Source organism: Mobula birostris, chromosome 1 (genome assembly GCF_030028105.1).
Source record: "Mobula birostris isolate sMobBir1 chromosome 1, sMobBir1.hap1, whole genome shotgun sequence".
NCBI classification, from domain to species: Eukaryota; Metazoa; Chordata; class Chondrichthyes; order Myliobatiformes; family Myliobatidae; genus Mobula; species Mobula birostris.
In genome coordinates, this window is record NC_092370.1 from 219,291,352 (window position 1) to 219,316,102 (window position 24,751).

General features: G+C 39.0%; 1 protein-coding gene across 1 annotated transcript in view; it reads left to right on the top strand.

Moving 5' to 3' along the window:
* Nucleotides 1-15,861, top strand: part of LOC140204756 (rho-related GTP-binding protein RhoJ-like) — a 60,441-nt gene extending 44,580 nt beyond the window's left edge. Inside the window, exons 4-5 of the mRNA XM_072271519.1 lie at nt 885-980; nt 5,527-15,861. Of these exons, the coding sequence (XP_072127620.1) occupies nt 885-980; nt 5,527-5,673 (243 nt within the window). The 3' untranslated portion in view covers nt 5,674-15,861. The remainder of the gene's footprint in view (nt 1-884; nt 981-5,526) is intronic.
* The last annotated feature ends 8,890 nt before the right edge of the window (nt 15,862-24,751 follow it).

Here is a 24,751-nt window from a genome sequence, read left to right on the forward strand (position 1 = left end):
CCCTTCGAGCTGTGCCGCCCAGCAACCCCCAGTTTAACCCCAGCTTTATCACGGGACAATATACAAGGACCAATTAACTTGCTAAACAGTACGTCTTTGGACCGTGGGAGGAAACCGGAGCACCCGGAGGAAACCCACGCGGTCACAAGGAAAACGTACAAACCCTGGCAGGCAGCGGCAGGAATTGAACCCGGGTCACTGGTACTGAAAAGTGCGGTGTTGACCACAGTGCTGCCTTGCTGCCCTGATGATGGCAAATGAGCTGGTTAGGGGACGAGGGGGAGGAGAGGAGAGGAGTTGAGAGACAGAAGCAAGTGACGGACAGTAAAGAGGCAAGTGGAGCCACTAGAGGACAAAGTGAATGCAGGAGGGGGATAAACAAAGGCTACCAATGTTAGAATCTGGTGTAAGGGAGGTGACAGAGCAAACTATTAAATCAGAAGATGGAACCTGTGGAGTAAAATATGTTGGTAGTAGGTGGATGGAACTGGAGGTGGTTGGGGGAGGCAGGGTCAAAGATTGGGATGGGGGATCAGAGAAGGGCATCGGAAAGGGGACACAAAGGGAGGGCCTTTTTGTTCCCTTTCCGAGGTGGATCAGAAAGAGAGGGGGGAGTGAGAATACAGGAGGCAAGAGTTACCTGAAATTGGAAAGTTCACTTTAGATACTGTGTAAGATACTGAACATAAAATAGCAAGAGACTAATGGAAAGTTATTTAAAAAAAATGTTTCCAGCTGTACTGCTGCACTGATTATATATTTCATCCAGTTGTTTAAAAGTTATTCTGTGCAAACTATGCGTGTAAATAACTTTTTAACTGCTATCGAATGCTTGCCAATGAATGCAAATGCCTTAACATGATCTTATCAAATATATATTTTAGATTGATCTGAGAGATGATCCCAAAACATTGGCCCGATTAATTCATATGAAGGAAAAACCTATCACATATGAACAAGGTGTGAAGCTGGCAAAAGAGGTAATTATTTTTGTAAGTTTTCACTTTAAGGAAGTATACATGAGCTAGTAAATACATTTACAATCGAGATGCATTTCACCTAGAAACATTCAAGCCACTATTGACTATTCATAGTAAAGTGAGGAATTTGTGTAATAGCATAGTTGATGGAAATTTGTATTGCTGGCAACTAAATTTTTCTGTAAAATAGTGAGTTACAGGGTCAGAACCGGGCAGGTTCTCTACAAGCTAGCATTCAAGTTGATGGTGATATTGAATTTTGGGGCATCCCAGTCTCAAAATACAGTGACAGGACAGCGTTTCACTTCCCGCTGCTGTCTGTACGCGTTTCCCCTTGACCGCGTTGGTTTCCTCCGGGTGCTCCGGTTTCCTCCCACATACATTCCAGAGACAGCTGTGTTAATAGGTCAATTGGTCACATGGGGGTGATTGGGCAGTGCAGGCTCGTTGGACCCAAAGGGCCTGTTACCATGCTGTTTCTCTAAATAAAAAAAATTAAATTAAAATATTTCTACGCATGGTAAAAGTTTATTTAAAGAGGAAGCCTTTTGTTTATGGGGGATATCTGGCAGCATTAACATAACACAACTTATATTAATGAACTATAGAAAATCAAATGCCATTTCCTGATTAAAATCATACAGCACAGGAGGCCTGGTAAGTTTGTGTTGACTCATTGATAGACTACTACAATTGTGATTTCCCATGATTTTTGTTTTCACAAATGATATGCTTTTCTGTTAAGTCACTGCCAAACCAACTTCCAGCAATCAATACTACTGCTGTTAACTAGAATTCTTCTTTGATAGCAATGCAGATACCAAATGACAAGCCCTTGACTGCATTCTAATAATTACACTAGTATTCTACTCTGTTAGCGGCTGGTGTTGATCCATTCTGCGAAGCACCTAAAGAAGAATTTGTAGTAAAATTCTAACTATTGAAAGAGATTTAACAGACCCTGTGATCACTGTTTAAATATAGCTTGACATCTATCCTCTACATGCTATCTATGCAATGTACAACAGTGCTGCCTCAAAAGACCATTCAAATTTCACTGTTCTGATGATTTCACTTCAAAAATTATTATTAAACTTACTAAGCCAAGAAGTTTAATGTACACTCAGCGGTCACTTTATTAACACCTGTACACCGGCTTGTTAATGCAAATATCTAATCAGCCAATCATGTGGCAACAAATCAATGTATGAAAGCATGCAGATATGGTCAAGAGGTTTAGATGTTGTTCAGACCAAACATCAGAGTGGGGAAGAAATGTGACCTAAGTGATTTTGACTGTGGAATGATTATTGGTGCCAGATAGGGTGGTTTGAGTATCTCAGAAACTCAAAGTTCAAGGTAAAATTGATAATTGAATTGAATGATCTTTAGTGTCATTATACAGAGGTACAATGAAACCTGTTTGGCTTCCTCTCAGGCAATTAAATAAAGCGGTAGATAAAAACAAGACCGTAATAGAAAAACAGTATTAAATAGATAAGTAGCAGAAAATAAGTTGCAACAGCACCAGAATTTCACAGTAATGCACAAAATGCTGTTAGTGCAAGTATTTGAGTCCTTGTGTGTTCATGTGTGTGCTCACAGTTTCAGTCATTGTTCTGTGGGAGTGGTGTGATGGAGGCCACAGCTCTGGGATAGAAGCTGTTCCTCAGTCTATTTGTTCTGGCTTTTAGTGTCCTGAACCTTTTGCTGGACAGCAGCGGGTCAAACAGGGAGTGGCCGGGGTGTGTGGTGTCTCTGGTTATGCTGATTGCTTTCCTCCTGTGTTTGCTGGAGTAGATGGTGTCCAGTCCTGGGAGCTGCATCCTGACAATTCACTGGGCCGCCTTCACCGCGCCAAGCAGGTCTTGTCGCTCAGCGGCTGTGCAGCTGGCATACCACACGGTGGCGCTGTTGGTCAGGGTGGTTTCAATTGTGCTTCTGTAGAAGTTAAGCAACAGCTTTTGTGGGAGTTCGGCCTGTTCCAGCTTTCTGAGGAAGTCTTTGTTGTGCCTTTTTTACAAGTAGCGAGGTGTTGGTGGTCCATGTCAGCTGTTTTGACAACATAACTCCAAGGAACCTTAGGTTTTCCACACTTTCCACTACCTCTCCATGTATATGGGATGGGGGTGTATATTCTGTCCTTTGGTCTCCTGAAGTCAATGATCATCTCTTTTGTTTTACACCACTGCGTCAGATGATCCACCTCAAGCCTGTAGACTGTTTCATCCTCGTCCGAGATCAGGCCAACCACTGTGGTATTGTCCACAAATTTAATGATGGAGTTGGAGGTGTAGATGGGGGTGCAGTCATGTGTGAAGAGTGTGTAGAGCATGGGGCTCAGCACACAGCCCTGCGGGGTGCCTATTTTTAAGATGAGGGTGGTGGAGGTGTGCTGACCAATTCTGACTTGCTGTGGTCGGTCTGTGAGAGAGTCCATGACCCATGAGCACAGGGAGGAACCAAGGCCAAGAGTGTTCAGTTTGCTGACCAGTTTATGGGGGATGACTGTGTTAAATGCAGAACTGAAGTCCACAAATAACATCCTCACATAATAACAGTACATAGATGTCACCACGTTACAACCCTGAGATTCATATTTCCTGTGGGAAGTAAATCTATAGAACAGTAACTGTTAATAGGATCAATGAAAGAGCGAGAGCACAGAAGACAACAAACTGTGAAAATTCAAATAGATAGCAATAAAAAACAAGAGCATGAAATAAAATGAGTCTTTAAAATGAGATCATTAGTTGTGGGAATGTCTCAATAGATGAGTGTAGTTATCCTCTTTTGTTCAAAAGCCAAATGGTTAAGGGGTAGTAACTGTTCTTCAACCTGATGGTGCAAGTCCTGAGGCACCTGTAACTTCTCCCTGATGGCAACAGTGAGAAAAGCACATTGCCTGGGTGGTAGGGATCTCTGATGATGGATGCTGCTTTCCTACGACAGCATTTTATGTAGATGTGCTCAGTGATTGGGAGGGCTGTACCCGTGATGTACTAAGCCGAATCCACTACTTTTTGAAGGATTTTCCGCTCGTCCACTACCTTTAGTGGGATTTTGTAGAAACTGCTGATCTCCTGGGATTTTCAAGCACAATTGTGTCTAGAGTTTGCAGTGAATGCTGCGAGAAACTGAAGTAATCCAAAGAGCAACAGCCTTGTGGGCAAAAACACCTTTTTAATCTCTCCCCAGTGAAGTAGTGGAGGCTACCTCAGTAGATGCATTTAAGACAAGGCTGGATAGATTTTTACATAGTAGGGGAATTGAGGGCTATGGGGAAAAGGCAGGTAGGTGGAGATAAATCCATGGCCAGATCAGAATGGTGGAGCAGACTCGACAGGCCAAATGGCCTACTCCTGCTCCTATTTCTTATGTTCTTATAGAGGTCAGAAGAGAGTAGCCAGAGAGGTTCAAGCTGACAGGAAGGTGACAATAACTCAAATAACCACAAATTGTAACAGTGGTGTGCTGAAGAGCATCTCTGAACACAGCACATCAAATCTTGAAGTGGCTCGCCTACAGCAGCAGCTGACCACACCAAGTTCCATTCCTGTACTTAATAGAAGGGCTAATCAAGTTGCCCATTTAAAACAAGTGCACGTCAACACTGATAGCTGAAAATCCAGACACAGACAAAATCTTTAAAAGTGAGAGAAATATGCCCTAGCCAGCAACATTGATCCTCAGTGCCTTATACATTTTCCAAAAGTGCTCTCAATTCAGCTGCTGCTGACAGCATAACGTTTTAATACGAATGGAATATTCATCAGTGGAGAGGGAAATCAACTCTGGTAGAAAAAATAGTGTCATGCATGGAAGCACGTCATCTATGTGAAGAAACAAAGAGTAGCTCAGAAGAATTACTTGGCAGACTGTAAACAGACAAAATTTCAGTTGATTAGTTATAGGAATGTTTACTTTGGTTCTTTTTTCCTGAAGAAAAATGTATTTGATCGTAATCACATTTTCACATTATTTCAGCATGCCCAAAGCCGCTGCCTCCAGAGATTGAAAAGTTTCCCAAATCTTTTGATAATGATAAACAGGATTTTATTTCAGGAAATTCAAAGCTTGTGCCAGCTACAGTGCATCTACTGTATGTAAATTCAGATCAACTGATTGTGAATGCAGTAATCTGACTAGTTAGAATTGGTCTTTTTTAATGTTGTGTCTTATCTTTATTTATATTTTGATTATATTAAAATGTATTTTCTATACCTGTAGTTTTGCTGCTAATATATGGCATAACACTTGATTTAATATCATAAACCAGGTAAAACAGTGAATCAAAGGGAGATGTCTAATTATGTCTGTGCATGAGGGGGAAGAATTAAATTTTTTAAATTATAAACACGAAAACGATTCTGCAGATCCTAGAAATCCAGAGTAACACACACAAAATGCTGGAGAAACTCAGCAAGTAAGGCAGCATCTATGGAAAGGAATAAAGGATCAACATTTCGGACTGAGACCCTTCATCAGGACTTAGAAACTAATCGTTTTTTTTAATTTAAATTTATAACTTTTTTTGTTCTTTCAGATTGGAGCACAGTGTTACTTGGAATGTTCTGCACTCACACAAAAAGGCTTGAAAACAGTTTTTGATGAAGCAATTTTGACAGTTTTCCACCCCAAAAAGAGGAAAAGAGGTTGTGCAAAATGTCGTGCGTGTTGTGCAATTATCTGATGCAATGCAAGAGAGTAAAAGAACTTCATTTACAAGAAGGCAAGTTCTGGATGACTAACAAGAACGAAGCTGATTGTGCAAACAGAAAGCATTTTACTGAAAGATTTTGGAAAAGGAAAGCATACGTTTCCTTGTTCCTTGGTATGATGAAGAGATGGAGATCGGGTCCAATCGGAACAGCTGCAATAGTGGACTAACATAAAGTATCAAACCTCACAAAAGTCATATTAGTTTACTGCTAACTACCATTCACTTTTCAAATTGCCAGGTGTACATCTTTTCTCGAGCCTGGCTGAAAAGTTCTGAGCCATTGTTTCAAAAGAACTGTTTGTTATGGCAAGGATGTGACAAGGAACCCTGAGGAGAAGTACAGGTAAAGATGCTATAGAGAGGGCATAGAAGCACTGCAGTGGAACCCTGTTACTTTCAGCTAAGCTTTTCCGTGGCCTTATACTGCTTACTATAAGCACATACTGCAGTTTGAAGACCTCATTGGTATTTGTTCATGCAGTACTGCCTTCCTGAAGCTGGGTGAGCACTAATGCGATTTGCAATAGCCATCTGAACTCGTGCAGCCTGCTACGATCAGTGAATACCTTCTAACTGTGTAAGCCATTATTTGAGAAACTCAGTGATAAAGACCGTCTACAGTGATTGTTCAAAGTAGCATGTCAAAGTAATACCAGCACTACATGTTGAATTTAAAACATGATACAAAATGAGATCATGTTCCCCTGGGTTCTCTAATTTCATGACAAGATTAATTCTCCATGGAACAAGACTTGAAATAATCCATGCTCTAAGCAAGCCAATTTTTTTATATATATATTTGATTGTTTTCACAGCATCTGATGCTTCGATTTGGATCTGCTATGGTCTTGTTTTAACCCATTAGCGACAGAGATAAGGCTGAGGAATAGTGCCTCTGCTTAAATTCCAAAGTAACATTTTACTGTTACCAAGCTTTATTTAAGTATTTTTTTTTCTAAATGTACAGAGTAAGAACGCTTAACAACTGGGTTGGTAGTCCCTCATAATGGCTGGAGATGCATGACCCAATGGGTTATGGAATGCTGTCTAGAATTCCTTCATGATGAAAATGTTGAACAGAGGCAGTGTCTCTCCATTGCAGAAAGAGTACATTTGAAAAGTTTGATTTTTCACTATTTTTCAAATGTTGGCAAATAGTGCAAAAGGATATTAGTGATCTCACCACTGTTTGCCCATTCACCTACAATGTGAAGCTGACAGATAAAAATCGAGCGAAAACTGACTTCCAAATCCATTTCCAACATTAGCCAGCATTTTAAGGATTAGCAATTAATTTAGAACCTCCGACGTTTTCCTAACACCTGATCGTTTCTGAGCAGACCGTTTGATGATGAGAGTGCAGTCTGGTGAGAACTTTTCCCTCAGCATGTTCTTCCCATTGAGAAAGTATCTATCATTGGTCCCAAGCATTCACTTGAAATTTTCAATTAGTCAAACACAGTGTTGTACATTCCACCTTGCTTTATTTCTACAGAATCACTGTAAAAAGTGGAGTTTTGGTTTGTCAAGATTAAAGCAGCAGAACAGAGAGTAAGCTACGTCATTGTAATTATGTTTCTAGAGCTATACATTCATTAGCACTGGAGAAACGGTCTGTTTGATTAAATCTCATTAGCCCCGTTTTTCCTGTATTTTGCTTGTCCTGTACATTGCTTGTAGGTGAGCTGTTAATGGTGCTGGGAGGCCGCGGGGCCACGATACATAGTGAGATGTTTACTGGTGTGACTCGAGGGTTGAGAAAGAAATAGCAGATGGAGAAAGTGGAGGTAGAATTTTGTGTGAATTAAGATTTAGAGGCTTTAAAAAAATGGAGAAAAGAAATCTGGATTAAGAAGGAGTAAGAAGTGACAGAAAGGTAAACGGATTTAACATTCTAACTTTAATGGTGTTAGTTGTCTGGTAATTCATGGTAGTTCACAAGCCACAGGGCATCATCTTCTTGCCACGAGCCACCAGGCTTTCAGTGAAGTAATAGGAAGCAATGCTAAACTGCCCTTTATTTTTGTGCAAGGTGAAAGAAAATAGAGCGTAGTTTTTATTACAATTATATAGTGCAGACATCTATTATAGCTGCATGTCAGACAGAATGATTACTTGAAATCATGATTGTGCTGACAACCATTATTTTTCATATACAGTGCACATAAAGCAAGCCAGCTTCATTTAAAAATTAACTTTAGTCATGAAGAACAGTTTCAATTAGTTCTGAGAACTTTATTCAAAATGGCAATACTCATTTAGTTGATGGACTTCAGTGGTTAAACAGCAATGCTGTCTTTGTGGAAAGCTGCCTGTAAAAACCCACTGATTCCTGTGTTCTGGGCTTTCCTTGTGGTTTCCTGTACATCAGTTCTGTGGGATCCCTGATGTCCAACAGCAGAGGGTCATCAGGCATGCTGAAGGATAATCATATTGAAGAAGCCTTATTGGCATCAGACTGGGAAGACTAAAGCACAACTAATAGTTTAAACATTTTACAGAGCTTGAAGTAGATTAGAATATATGCATATGATTAAAGTAGTGGCTAAAATATCATTATTTTTAAAATGCATTATATTTTGAAATATTTACCTTAAAGAATTATAATCCAGAAACAAAATTAATTTGTTTTAGGAGACCAGTTTGACAAGTGGTATTTATGGCTTAATATACCATTTAAAACTGACTTGCACAGCAAATAACAAAGCAAAACACCTCTTGGGTGTTTTGCAGAAAGACCAGTTCATGAATACCTGAATTTTTTTTTCAGTTCTTGGGATTACTATGCAAAACTGTGCCCTTATGCAGAGGCAGAAAATCAGTAACAACAGCTTCTGGCTCAGTCTTCAGGTGTATACTGTATGTGCATTGTCCCGAAATTGCTGATATGTAATGGTAAATGCTGGCAATTTCACCATTAAGATGCCAAAATTTTGGCCAATATTGAAATCTGGTTTGATTTGGTCCCTAAGAGGTTTCTAAACACCTGTCGCTATCCACTCTGTTCTGCCAGTGGAACCACACTATGTATTCCTACTTTATTACATCTTCCAGGTGCTTCCTAAATAATCAGATGATTTCTAAATAATCATAATTGCTAGCTCAGTGCTATGCAATTTAAAACAGTTCTATACTTTGTATTATAAAATGCATAAATCTGTGTCCGTTCATTCGACACAATTTTTCGACGTCCTCAGTAAACTGGGCCTTAGTCAGATATTTGCATTAATCATAGGTAAAATACCCCAGAATTTCTAGCTGCACTGAGTCTGTCATCTGTCTCTTATTAATTATGCTATTAGTCAGAAAACTTAATGTTCTAGATGCACTTTTTAACAGGTGATAGGAGCTAACGTTAACCAGTGAAGAGATGGATGTATTCTAGAGCTTTTCCGCTCATGCATGTTCAGGAATTAGTTTTCTTAATAGCAAAATGTGAATTTAGGAATGCTATAGGTTTCCTTTCCTGTCCTATATCCAACTATTTCTCCTGTGTTATTTCTTGTTCTTAATTCATACTGTTAAACTACAGGTATAAGCTAAACATTATCATTCAACGTGGGCTTGCTGGGCTTGTTCAGTAAGCAAGTGGGTAAGCTGTGGAAATAAGCAATATTTCAAAATAAGCACAAAAATAACAAAGGAAGTCCAAAGAAATCTTTGAGTAAACTAAATCTACATGAATTGGTTCATGGATTATTGAAGTGTTAATAGAGATGAAATAAGCTGCATATTTTAACTTTGCATCCGGAAGAACTAGGTTCTTATGCTTTTGGTGTGTGTGATAGACTAAGTGAAGAGAGGGGTGTTTTTCTAAAAGTAGGAAATACCCGGTAATAAATTGCATTACTAATGAGCTCAAATTGCTAAACTGAACAATGCATTATGCAAATGCATTATGTTTCGGAATGTGCAGTAGTATTCTAATGATCCATCTTAGAATCCATGATTAGCACGTGGTTTTGTGGTCGTGCTGCACTGTGGCATTTTAGTGCTCTGCCAGCCTCAAAAGTCAAAGAGGAAATTGCTGGTTACAATTAAAACTGGTTGAGATATATCTTTGTGCATCTGGGATTCTGATCAAACCATCCTATTTACACTAGATCTAACCACTTCAAAGCTTGTTACCACTTTTACATGAGCAGAATTTTTCCATAGAAAATCTGATCAAAGCTATTTAATTGTTGTATTCATACTGGTCCTGAGGTGTAATTGTTAACAGTTTAGGGTAACTTCATGACCAGAAAGGTTATAAGTACTTAATAGCTAAGCATTTCTTCCTCTATCTAACTGAAATAAGACGATTCCACTCTTGATCACCCATCTCCTGCTCTCATCCACTGTAATTGCATATTGGCTAACAACATTGAAACTAGCAAATGCTGTTCACATACATCAATTAATTATAGCAACGATAGAAAACTTCTTTAAAATTAATCTTGCAAACACTTTAATACTTAAATTGTAAATAAAATACTTCTTCTCAGCATCTGTTAGGTAGTTAATCTTATGTAATTAATTAGTGGACGGAAATTTGAAAGAAATATTCAGTTCCAAAATAAACTAGTAAACCTAAATGGTCATTCTCAAACATACAAAGCCACAAGCATATTGCGGGTAATAAATCAGTCACATAAAAAGGTGAATAATTTGCATTCATTTCTATTGAAGGAAACTCTAATCCCCCAGAATGGGTGGTAGAAATTTATTTTGTGAAAAATTGGTAGTTTCAAGTTAGTCTCCCTTTTCTACATATGTGGGCGCTGCTTGTATGTAAATTGGTGACATTTGATACTGCCCACGTTGTGGTGCCACTTGGGACGAGTATCAACCCTGTTGATTTCTCTTGCTTTACCTTTCGTGTAGCCAATGGCATTCTAGTCCTTTAAAACAAATACTCAACAGATGATTGTTGTAAATATTCCACTGGACCCTTGACGCTCTGCAAGAACGTCAAATTAATTAAAATATCCAATATAAACACTGTAATTTATTTTGTAATTCACTCCACAGCTCAAAATTTATGGCTGAGTTTTTAAAAACATAAAAGATGTTGGAATGAGGAAGAGATATCAATCATAAAAGCATAAGCAAATAAAAATTATGTGGTTTGGGTTTAATTATCTTTCAATGTAACATGCCCTTGCCATCAAGAAAACCTATTAACAATTGTATCTGTTGGTATGACTGTTTAACTACCCTGCACTATTCTTGGATTCAGACATCACAGTACAGGCTGTTTGGCCCACTATGTCTATGCTGTAGCCAGGGAAGACGGGCTTCTCCCATATGCCTTGTCAAATAAGAGAATTATGGATTGGAAATGAAAAGTTGTTCAGTATTTGGAAGTTTTGGGTGAAGTGCATTTTGATAGTTTAGTCTCAAAAGAGCACATGTTGACCACATTAGATTGGAAATGGCATGAATGGTAATCTAGTAACCCCTTTTTGATGCAAGATGAACTAAATTTTTCCAGCTGCTCTCGCCAAGCTTTGAGCAGCCCACTTGGTTTCTTCCTTCCCACTACTGATTCACCAGGACTGCTTTCTTTCCACTTTCAAAACAACATTAGCCTTTCCACAGCCTTTGGTGCATGGTAAAACATCTCAACCTCTTTATATCTCTCCCCTCTGTGCTGATAAATCCTTGGCCCCACTCTGACATCTTCACTTCAGTCTTTATATTCCTGCCCTATGGAAATCTCATCTCCATGTGCCCTTTGCACCTCACTCTCACCTTCAAAAGCTTTCATTCCACTGCAGGCCTTTAATTCTGCCACTCAGCCACTCCGTTCTTCCTCCAAAGCAGATTTCCCAAGCCACTTGCTTACCATAGTCCTTTCCTCCTTATGGCAGAGATAACATCCAAGTCTTAAACAGAGTCAGGTCACAGTAGTGTTGCGATGAACTGAGCGTGACATTTCACTCAGCACAAAAAGCATGGTGCAAATAATTTCATTAGGTGATATGCAATAATCCTGTGTAAAGGAATGGAGTGGAGCAAGTTAAGGTGGTGTAGATAAAATGAACATTGTTCTTTATCTGTGGGAATTTAGGAACAGAAATATAGAGATGAAGGACCATAACTGAAAAATTTATGGAAATGACTGACCTCTTATCGCCAGCAAAGATCTTTATGAATGTTACAATAAATTGGATTTCAATCACTTTTCTTGCACTAAGTGGGAACTATATTTTGCCTTGGTGCCAAAATTAACATTACCAAAATAACACATGGGATGCGCCAATATTAAAAAGTCACTGTATTATTGAACAAGTGGTAATAACTGGCTTTTGCATTTACAAATGGCAGATGATGGAAATGAGGGAAGTAGAGAAGGAGCTAGAATTATAGAAGGGTTCAATGGCAGGTTTGTGTCATTTTAGCCTCTATGGTATACAGCCATCTGATCCCGCCCTGTGCCACACGGACCCTCCCCATAACTATCACCAAGGCCACGTGTTGCAACATCTTCCAGTGAGAAGGATAAATGCTATGATCAATTAGTGATCTTAAAATGGAAGTCCATCAAGGAGCCTTTACGTCATAAAATCATAGAAAGTTGCAGCATGGAACAGGGTCTTCAGCCCATCTAGTGTGTGCTGAACAGCCATTCCATCACACTAATCCTACATTAGTCTCGCTTATCCTCCCAACTTTCGCATCATCCCCCACCCACCCCAGATGGTGGTGTTCACCTCAACGTCAGTGCTCCCAGGAGAATGCGCAAATTCCATGCAGGTGGCACTTCAGGTCAGTGTTGAACCCAGGTCTCACACTTTGAAACAGCAACTATATTAACTATAACACAGTGCCACCCTTTGGTATAGATCACCACTGGCTGTGTGGTTTGTTCTTTGTTTAACTGTGGGCAAACAGTGAAAGCCATAACCTTTTAGTCCAACCTCTGTCAGTCAATCAAAAACAAGTGCCGCTTATATTGGTGAAGTTCTGACATGTGGCTTAGAAACACCATTTACTCTAGGATGAATCCTAATGGGAATTTCCCAGTTCAGTTTCCACTGGTGCATGATTAGTGTAAGCAAATAAAAATATACTTGTCTAATATATTTTTCAGATTCAAGCTCTAGCCAGTTTTTTTAATCTACATGCAGAATTAGTTTGAACAGAGATTTCAATGTTTTCATCAGGCACAATTAAGTATATTCTTAAAATTAAGTACTTTTTTAAGGGCTTGGGTTATGCCAAATATTTTCTGAGCACATTGGGAATGAATGCTGAACACTGAGTCAGTGTATATTATCAAGTTATAATAGAAACACACCATTGGCCCAAATGGTAATAGACAGACATGTCAAATAAGCAAAACATTTGGAATTAAGTTAATACTGTGATACCCAGTTGATTAGTTTTAACAATATGCTCAATGGGATCATTGCTTGCTTTCTATATACAAGATGCCGTTAAGTTAAACTTGGATTCAGATTTTTTTTAAAGAAAATAACAGATGAAATCTCTGCCTCTCAGTTTAATAAAAGAAGCTCAGGTGATAAATAGGAACAGCGTCTACTGAAGAAACTCTGTCAGTCTAGTTGTTGCTTATCGTGCTGAGCAATGAATCACAAAATTGTAATTGTAATTGTAGAAAGGTATTAACAGCATCCTGCACAACCTGGCATGGTATTCAAATAATCTATTGATTGGAATGACGATTCAAGGAGACTGCTTGGAGCACTGCACTGTAATCGAGTCTCATGTGGATTCTGTTAGATGCCTAATGACCACCTAAAAAGCATTTTTACAGTAGTTTGACAGAATAATGGCATCAGAGTAGTATTTATAGAAATTCCATCTATTTAAAGTAGTGACTCTTAAGCCTGTTAGTGCTCTTCATTGTTGAAGCATCTATTAGATATGTTGCTGGTTTAGAAACTGGAATCTTAACAAATTCAATGGGTTGTCTGTTCCGTCTGTCTCTTAGTGCTTACAGTACATAATTATGAGCCTGTAATCTTTTCTCAAGGGCTGTTCACCTTAAATCTCCAGAGTCTTCCAAAAACTAGTTTAGTCAGGAATAGTTGTAGTATTCTCATAACATCTATGCAGATTCTGTGAATATTCAAATAGTTTTCTGTTGTTGAAAAGGATAACGTGTCATTCTATAATAGTTGCCCGTATTTTGTTAGCTTAGAAACCAGTAACTATCTGAAGGTAAGAGCCAATAAATTAATCAGATAAATTGAGAATTTGTTTGGCTCCACTCCAGATTTACAGTATAATTTCACTCAGGATGTAACTTCAAAGCATGCGTGGTATAGTTACTCTAGAATTGCATATGTATGTCTGAATGCTTTGTTGAAAAGCACACTTAATGTTTTTAGTAATCTACTCTCCTGTTGGTAAACGTTGAGACAGCCTATTACTGGGCAATAAAGCTGCCCAGGTGTGTCAGCATGGTTTGGTATCTGCTGCAGTTTAGAACTGGACCTGTGCTAATATGAAGGTGTTTTTGAAGAATCTCTTTGCTGGGACTCCATTGCAGGATCTCTCCACTACTCCTTTTTTTAAATAAATGATTCCATAAATCAGCTGTAACAGCAAAGTAGAGGCACTCTCTTATAATGTCAATTCTCCTCTCAAGTATTAATTACCAATTATACAGTGTATTAATCCTTTTAAACAAATATCAAACAGACGAATAGAAGTTCGATTATAAGTTTTGATTTTTGCTAAAATAAAATCTGTAATGATACTAACCTCAACTCAGTTTTAACTGACAATGTTTTATGTAACTGACATTAACATAACACTTTACGCATTTGATTTATTTTCCAATTTTACTCTACAGAGGATTGTGTCTACAATAACTAAACATTTTTATGTATTAAAGCACACTACTGAGGAGGCTAAAATTTAAAATAAAAAGCTTTTTGTTTTGGAACTCCTCAACTGGTCGGATAAAATCTGTGAAGAGGAAGCATCTTGCAAAAGGACTTTGTGGAAACTCTTAACCTGTTTTCTCTCTCCATAGATGCTGCCCAACTGCTGTGTATTTCCTGTTTTACCTGTTGCAACACACTAGAATTATGAACCATAGATTTGAAATTGATTTCTGAAAAAAATGCACTTTGAGTTAAATTCACAGTTACCTGGTTCCATTTTCCTTGTAAGAATTGTTTTGATTTCCTGGATAGTGTTTCTTTATAAATATTACTGATAAATTCTATTTGGTTTAATGGGAATTTTACTTCACATCTATTATCAAATTGCTGATCCTCATTGGCATTCTTTTAAGTTTCCGAACAAAATTCAGTGTTTTTGTTACACAACCAATTAGAACATTAGCTGTGCTTGCAGAAATTGACCTGGTAGGAGAGTGCATTTGGCTTTTAAAAGTTTCATGTCACTGCTTAAAAATGCTAGTTTTAGGAGTTAAATTAGTTAGAAATCAGGGTAATCAAAAGACAAGCAGGTTTTAAAATATATCGGGTAACTTTTTTTCCACCATGTAAATGGATGATTTATAGTTAAAATGTGTTGTTAATATAATATCACCTGTGTGCTGTTATTGTATGTTGAAGCAGAATTGTATTGTTAATAGACCTTCATATATTCTTCAAGCTGTTAAATGGGAATGTACCACTGACCTGACATCTAACCAAATGGTTCAACAATCGTACTGTATATTGCTAAGATCTAAATCTTCTGGACTTTAATTTCTACAATCAGTTTTCAGTCACAACGTAAGAGCAGATGCACTTGACATTACGATAATGTCAATGTAAAGGTTTTTCATTATCACAGCGAAACACTTCTGAAGTCTTGTATGGCGTAAATGTTGGAAAATAGCTACAGTTTAACTGGGTGGAATTTGCGATAGGAATTTCTGGTATGGTTGATCATTTTTGCTTGCAGTATCCAGTTAAATCTTGTTAGTGCCTTAATATTGTTTCCATATATTGGGTAAATGCAGGTATTAAAATTTCAGAAGCAGCAATATCTTGAAACCAGTAGAAGTGCAAATTTCACATGGTTTAATATTATTAAAGTGCAGATTACAACTTGTAAGTAATCCTATATTTCCTTTTAATTTCTATGCAACAAATTCAAGTATTGCTGTATTAATAGCAATTGCTGTATATGTTTAATTTTGTTTAATTTGTGCATTTTTCGATGAAAGTAAAAGTTTATTGGATACATCTGCCTGGCAGTCTTTTCTTCTCAACTTTCATATCATCCTTTGGCAGAATTACAGAAATTTTGGCAAGATGAATCTTAACCATTAAAGCAAACACAATACAGATAGAAATGGGTTTTCAAATAAATAATTTGCTTACATATTCATTCTTTATCCTTTCACATGCAGAAAAACTATTTCAACAGAAAAACCATTGGATTGCGCTGACTGCACAATGTTAACTTATTTTCCCGGTACAGTTTATATTTTAAAATGCTGATAAACAACAGGATGATGACCATTCAAATCTTGATTTCCATTAACATGCATAACTAATTTTAAGTACGGTACAGAGACCAGTAGGTGAATGTTAAAACATCCAGCACTAATCTATGTTGTCTGTCTTTGCTTTGGTAAATCTAGCCTCAATAATTTTAAGCTTTATCGCAATGCTTTTTTGATTATAAAGATTGCCAGAATTAAGTATTTCTAATTTTTAAAATAAAAATGAAAACTGGCATTAAGAATAGTAGCATTAGTTGTCCATGCAATCCTTAAATTCTGCCAGTGGCTACATATTGATATCAGCCCCATTTTTAACATTCTGTCCCTAACTCCATTGAATTCTTTAGAACAAAGAAGTTTATCTAGGTACTGCATTCAGATCCATTACCCAAGTCATTGGGTAATTAGATTGTAAATAGCCGATGTCTAAACATTGAACTTTGGAGCACATGACTGATTGTACTCTGAAGATGATGAAAATTCATTTACAGTTGAAGTCAGAAGTTTACATACACCTTAGCCAAATACATTTAAACTCAGTTTTTCACAATTCCTGATGTTTCATCGTAGAAAACATTCCCTGTTTTAGGTCAGTTAGGATCATTATTTTAAGAATGTGAAATGTCAGAATAATAATAGAGAGAATGATTTATTTCAGCTTTTATTTCTTTCATCACTTGCCCAGTGTGTCAGAAGTTTACATACACTTTGTTAGTATTTGGTAGCATTGCCTTTAAATTGTTTAACTTGGGTCAAACAATAGAAAATTTGTGGGCAGAACTGAAAAAGCATGTGCGAGCAAAGAGGCCTACAAACCTGACTCAGTTACACCAGTTCTGTCTGGAGGAATGGAACAAAATTCCAGCAACTTACTGTGAGAGGCTTGTGGAAGGCAAAACAAAACATTTGACCCAAGTTAAACAATTTAAAGGCAATGCTACCAAATACTAACAAAGTGTATGTAAACAACACACACAAAATGCTGGTGGAACGCAGCAGGCCAGGCAGCATCTATAGGAAGAAGGGATCAGAAATGATCTCCCACTTCCAAATCTCTTACTATCTCTTCTTTCAGTTAGTCCTGACGAAGGGTCTCGGCCCAAAACGTTGACTGTACTTCTTCCTATAGATGTTGCGTTCCACCAGCATTTTGTGTGTGTTGCTCGAATTTCCAGCATCTGCAGATTTCCTCATGTTTGCGTTTTTAAAGTGTATATAAACTTCTGACCCACTGGGAAAGAGATGAAAGAAATAAAAGCTGAAATAAATCATTCTCTCTACTATTATTCTGACATTTCACTTTCTTAAAATAAAGTAGTGATCCTAATTGACCTAAGACAGGGAAAGTTTTCTAGGATTAAATGTCAGGAATTGTGAAAAACTGAGTTTAAATGTATTTGGCTAAGGTGTATGTAAACTTCTGACTTCAACTGTATTTCCCCACCTAGTTTTGTCCATCAAGCAAGCCTAATGTGTGGCAACTTCAATGAATGTACTAGGCAACTGCAATCCTCTGGGGTAAAGAAATCTTCCACATGAAGAGTTCTCTGGAGTAACATATACAAAATTCTGGAGGAACTCAGCAGTTAGGCCGGCATCTATGGAAAAGAATAAAGAGTCGATGTTTTGGGCTGAAACCCTTCATCAGGATTGGAAAGGAAGGGGAAAGAAGCCAGAATGAGAAGGTGTACGAGCTAGAAGGAGACAGGTGAAGTCTGGCGAGGGGTGAGTAGATGGGGAAGAGGAGAATGAAGTGAGAAGCTAGTAAGTGATAGGAGGTCAAGGGCAGTAGAAAAAATCTGCTAGGAGAGGAGAGTGGACCATCAGAGAAAGAAGAGGGAAACCAGAGGAAGGTGATAGGCAGGTGAGAACATGAGAAGAGGCAAGAGGGAGACAGAGTGGGGAATAGAAGAGAGAAGGGCTTTGTCCTAAATGACTAATCTTCATCCTGAAACAATAACTCCAAGGGAATAGGTTTTCAGCATCTAACCGGACAAGTCTTTTTTCCAACAGTATTGGGCCACTGTGAGTAACATCCCACTTTATCAAACATCCTAGAGTGAAGTGGTGAGGAGCATGGTGCAAATCTCCAAAAGTTGATGCATTGGTCTAAGGACCAACTACTGAAAGAGCCAGGACATCATCCTCACTAAAACCAGTCACAGCAGCAGGAGGTAAGTTTAAAAGTATTCAGTAATACGTTTGAGCTTCTGTGGTTAAGCAAAACAATTTAAATTGTTATTTTAACATTGGGATTCTAGGACAAGGGGGCACAACTTCAGGATTGAAGGACGTCCTTTTAGAACTGAGATGCAGAGAAATTAGAGGGTGGTAAATCTGTGGAATTTGTTGCCATGAGCGGCTGTGGAGGCCAAGTCATTGGGTGTATTTAAGGCAGAGATAGATAGGTTCTCGATTAGCCAGGGCATCAAAGGGTATGGGGTGAAGGCAGTGGAGTGGGGATGACTGGAAGAATTGGCTCAGCCCATGATTGAATGGCAGAGCAGACTCAATCAGCTGAATGGCCTACTTCTGTTCCTATATCTTATGGTCTCATAAACTTCATGAAACTATCAAAACTTTTTCAAAAGCCCGTGTCAGCAGGAAGTTTAAAACAGTCACTTCTTACATTGAATTTGCTTTTATTAAGTATTACATTGTACCATACTGTGCAAATGTCTTAGGTATGTATATATAGATAGATAGAGATAAAAGGGAACGTCGACTCAGACCATGAGAGGCCTGCATCAGGCATTTTCATGCCTTACAAGGCGCAGATTGGAAGTCTGTGTGGGGCGCCACTCCTTGCACAGACACTAGAGTAATGTGTGGTTAAGTGCCTTGCTCAAGGACACAAACATGCTGCCACAGCTGAGGCTCGAACTAGCGACCTTCAGATCACTTGTCGAACGCCTTAACCACTTGGCCACGTGCCCAGGTAAAGATATAGATACAGATCTATCTAGGGTGCCTAAGACTTTTGCACAGTACTGTATTTGTCAATGTGGAGCAGAGAGTGAGTCTGTAAATCTGGTGAGAGCAAAGAATGTTGGGAATGGCAAGGGTAGAGCGCCACAGGAGGAGTGTGGGATTGGTGGCAGAGAAGGAGTGCCAAGGGTAGGTGCGGAGACACCCAGCCCTGAGACATGAGGGAAGGTCATTTGATTCCAAACAAATGCCTTATTGATCATTACAGAATGTCCCTCGGGTCCTTCCCACTCCCTCCCCTTTCCCTTTCCCTTTCCCTTCCCCTTTTCCCAACCAGGATTCCCCTCGCCCTGCCTCCTTCCCACTCTCAGTCCACAGTAGAGACCCATATCAGAATCAGCTTTGTCATCACTCACATATGTCATGAAATTTGTTTTCTTTTGTGACAGCGGTACAGTCCAACACATAAAATTACTACAGTACCATGAAAAAGTCTTCAGCACCCTAGCTATATATATGTGTGCCAAAGACTTTTACACACTTATTTCGATACTTCATGAACTGTACATGTATTTTTGTTGTGCTGTTCGGTGGAAGCTTTCATATTAGGTTGAGTAAGTTGGCATTTTCATACTAAATCATTGTTGATTCTCTACTAATATATTAAAAAGATAATGAAAATTCTCAGCAAGTCAGGCAACCTTTGTGTAGCGAGATATGAAGTTAATGTTGAAGTTGTAAATGCTAGTCAAATAACAGTGGCTCAAAATATGCTCTTTTTGCAGGAACAAAGCTAATAAACTCCAAATTATTTTTAAAAATCTAAAAAATATATAACAAATTAAACAATATTGTTTCCAATACACCTTCTAATCCTCCTCGAGCTGACCAGTCATGAACATGAACAAGCATCCTAGAAGACATTTCTTTCCATTATGTAATTTAATCATTAACAGTTAAGACAACCTTTTGGGCCCCTTTGGGGGTGTTGGGGTAGAGTCCAGCAGAACATTAACATCAGTTTTTAATATTTTTTTCCTGTCTGCATGTAACCAGGCACATTGACTACCCTATGTGCACTCAGTGGCCACTTTATTAGGTACACCTCTTTAATGCAAATATCTAATCAGCCAATCCTGTGGCAACAGCTCAATACATAAAAACATGCAGATTTGGACATGAGGTTCAGTTGTTGTTCAGACCAAACATCAGAATGAGGAAGAAATATCATTTAAGTGGCTTTGTTAAATTTTGGTTAGTGCCAGACAAGGTGGTTTGAGTATCTCAGAAACTGCTGATCTCCTGGGGTTTTCACACACAATAGTCTCTAAAGTTTACAGAAAATAGTGCAATAAACAACCAAAAACTTCGAGTGACCAGCAGATCTGTGAGCAAAAAAGCCTTAAAATCAGAACAAATAGCAAGTCTGGTTCAAGCTGACAGAAAGGTGACAGTAACTCAAATGATCATGTGTTACAGCAGTGTTGTGCAGAAGAGCACCTCTGAACAGCACAACACGTCAACTCTTGAAGAAGATGGGCTGCAGCAGCAGAAAACCATGAACATACGCTCGGTGACCACTTTATTAGATACAGGAGGTACATAATAAAGTGGCCACTGACTGGATCCCTTCTTGATATTGACACAAGAGTTTTGCTGGGCATCTGCTGTCCAGTGGCCTTGCTGTCCTTTTCATTGCAGAAAGCCAAACAGCTATTAAAATATCTTTAAAGGATTTTACAAGCTCTTGCCAGATGAAAAATAATATCGTTATGAATGAGTAAATGAAATAGTAGAGCAGTTAATCCTGAAACGGCTGTGAAATTAACAAACTTTCCCTCATCAGGGAATCTCGCAGCTGGCTTTGCTCTCTCTGAGATGCTTCTTCCAAAGTGAGGAGGTCCCATGTCCAACATGGGATTATGTCTCCGATTTTGCCTCCCCCTTCCCCCTCCTCCCCTTCCTGGCAGAGAGCTAAAAGCGAGATAGATGGTGTCCCTAGGCCCATTCGTCTGTGAGTTTCAGCACTGCAGCTGGATTCAACGAGCAATTCAGTGATATTGGCTGTTTAAAAATGTAGTATCATCTATCATTCAGTAAAGTTTCGCACTTCTCCACATTATAACATGCATAACGAACTAATTGCCACATAAATGACTAAGTGCCAGATGTTCATTTCAAGCCAGGAAGATCTGCCTGTTTATGTTTCAATGTTGTCACATTTTTCTAAATACTGGAGGAATTGGGACGAGGTTCATTCGTTTCCCATGGAACAGCTGCTTATTCCAGGAAATAGCCCAGTACATGTGCACCGAACTCTTTCAAGGCACTTAAGTCAATTAGGAGACCAAAACATTAGACTGCACTCCAACAATGCTCTCTCAGCAATAACCTAGTTACTTAGAAATGCAGCACAGTAAAGTGCCCTTTTGGCCCAGCGAGCCTATGCCACCCAATTACACCCATGTGACTAATTGTGGCCCTTCTGACCCGCACGTGTTTAGAATGTGGGGAGAAGCCCACACGGTCACGGAGGGAATGTATAAACTCCTTACAGTCAGTGGTGGAATTGATCCCGGGTCGCTGGCACTATAACCGCGTTACACTAACTGCTACCCCACCATGCTGGCCCATCCTGTATTAATGCAGTTAGACTTCCATACTCTTATAGGAAACTCACTCATGCCAACTGTTTCCGCAATTATTTATTGCCCTTGCCTGTTAATTACAGAATCCCAAATCTCTCTGACCACACCCTCCCACATGTATACTGGTACTTCAGTCGTTATTTTTAACACTGAATCCTTTTTATTCTTCCTACCAAACTGGATAATTTTACTTTTCCCCCCACATTATACTCTGTAACTTTCGTGCCTGCATCCCTTTGCAGCCTCTTCATGTACTCTTTAAAAAAAAAAATTGTTTTCCCGGCTTGTTTTGTAACATAAGCAAACTTGGATATATTCCATTTGGCATTTTAATCTCATTGGGGAAGTCTAGGACCAGACTGTGTCAACCCCTCTCACTGGTCTTGAATTCTTAAAATGTAAGTACATGACTGTCGGGTTGCTTTGTTGAGGAGAACGCCTCTGCTTAAGTACAAAAAATAGAAATCCATGGAGAATCACTGTGCTTAAAAATAGATTCCCATTATTCCCTTGGTATTAAAGGGATTAGGTGGGAAGAAGTCAAAGAAACGCTGAATGGAGGATCCAACAGTTCACAGGCAGGGGAGATGGAATCTTAATGGCAGTATATTTATCGCAAACGGTCAAAAATTTAAGAAATGTTTCAGAACTTAAGGAAAATACTCAGATTTTATGGTTGAAGCCCAGGGTAAATGTGCAGAACTCCAACAACAAATAGACGCACCCAACAAGAACAACGGTGAGTTGGAAAAAGATTTGAAAATGTAGGAAAGTATTACAAGGATACAAAAGGAAAAGGAATTTGTTGCAAAGTGAATTATCTACGTTCAGATTATAAAATGAAAGCATGGAAGCAAATGAAGAAAAACTCCAAGGTCTCAGTAAACAACTGCAGGCTACGATCCAAGAAAAGGAAAGCCTCTAAAGGCAGATAGACTTGGAAAAACAGCAATTTTAAAAGTATAACGTGTGATAATTACTATTCTTCAACAAGACGATTTTAGTCTTACAAGTGATGTAGATGAAATCAGTGTAATTGAGGTAATGCAATTACACGAAAACATGACAAAGTTAGGGAAGAATGGCAGTTTGCGGCACTATCTAATGAGCGCATTAAGCATTCACGAGGAAGTGAGTGATGCTAATAGTGAACTGCAGGCTGAACTAGATTGTCTAAAGTAGAGAACTCCAGGACATATTTGGTTGGAACACAAGAAGTCTAGCAGGTGGCGGTAATGCACTGAAAACTGGTTGCCACTCGCCATAAAACAAAGAAGAAGAAGAAGAAGATTCCCATTAAAGACAGATCAGATTAGATGATTTTCTTCTTCTCTCTAAGATGGACATGAGTCTTTGGGACACTTCCTCTCAGTGTTGGAAGCAGAGATTTTCAATATTTTTAAGGCAAAAGTACAGAACGATGCAAAAAGTCTTGGGCCCATCTATGTAGACAGGGTACCTAAGACTTTTAGCACAATACTGTATATTATGTCCTTCCAGTTACCAAATAACACATAATACAACTGAGCTAATACAAAGCTAAGTACCCTTACTTCTGTTTCCCAACCACCTTCCTATTTTAACCAATATACAGTACTGTGCATAAGTCTTAGACACCCTAGTTATATGTGACTAAGACTTTTCCACAGTACTGTAGATAGATTTTTAGGAAGCTGGAGTTGAAAAATGTAGTAGATACTGTACAAGGCAAATGTAAATTTGCAGATAATTTACGGTTCTGGTCACCCCACTAGAGGAAGGATGTTGAAGCTTTGGAGAAGGTGCAGAAGAGGTTCACCAGAATGCTGCCTGGTTTAGAGGGCATGTTCTATTACAAGAGACTGGACAAACTCTGGAGTGTCGGAGGCTGAGGGGAGATCTGACAGAGGTTTACAAGATTATGAGAGGCAACGACAGAGTAGACAGAGAGTGTCTTCTTCCCATGGTAGAAATGTCTGATACCAGAGGCATGCATTGAAGATGAGAGGGTGTAGGTTCAAGGAGGATGTGAGGGGTAAGTTTTTTACTCAGAGAGTTGTGAATGCCTGGAATGCACTGCCTGGTATGGTGGTAGAGGCAAATAGATTAGAGGCCTTTAAGAGATGGGCACATGCATGTAAGGAAGATGGAGGGATATGGTCATGCAGTAGGTAGGCGGGATTAGTGTTTGTGAGTTTCTAGTTTGACACAACATTGTGGGCTGAATGGCTTGCTCCTGTGCTGTGCTGTGCTGTACTGTTCTATGTTCTGTGATACTGAAACAGGTGGTATTTGTAGACAGCGTAGAAGGTCATCTTGATAAGGGGATCTTGATCAGTTTGGTTATTGGATCAAGAAATATCAAACGGTAATCCATTCAGATAAGTGTGAGATTTCGCATTTTAGGCGATCAAACCAGAGTAGGGTTTCACAATGAACAGGAGGGCTTATAGAACAGAGGAACCTACGAGTGAATATAGAGCTGACTTACAATTAGATCAGCCACATTGTGAAGTGGAGCAAAAAAAAACTAAGCAGAAATGGAAATGGAACGTAGGAAGTACTCAGTAGGTCAGGAAACATCAGTGGGAGGACTGGTCATCATCTGCAGCATTTTATCACCTCCCAACCTCTGTCACTATCCCCGCTCTTCCCTGGTCTTATTACCCCTTCTCATCTGAATCCATCCATCATTTTCTAGCTCTTCCTCCACCCATTCCCTTCACCTTTTAATGCAGGCCATCTCCTTTCTTCCAGTCTGACATCTTGGTTGTCGGGATTATGACTACAGTCAGTGATAATGACTTTAGAATGAATGGCAAAGAGTACTTTCTACATGGTAAAGGGATGGAACCCATAGAATCCATCGCCATTCCAAATTAATATGTTACTTCTGAGCTTCTCCATGCCGCCCACGATCTCCATGTTACCTAGGTCCCTTCGCCTTACTTTGCCTTCTTTGCACGTTCATACTTCAGCAGACATCCCCCTCCCCTAAAAAAAACAGGGTCAATATTCTGTACCTCTTCACATTTCAAGGGCTACTTCCAAACACCCTGCAGATGATTTT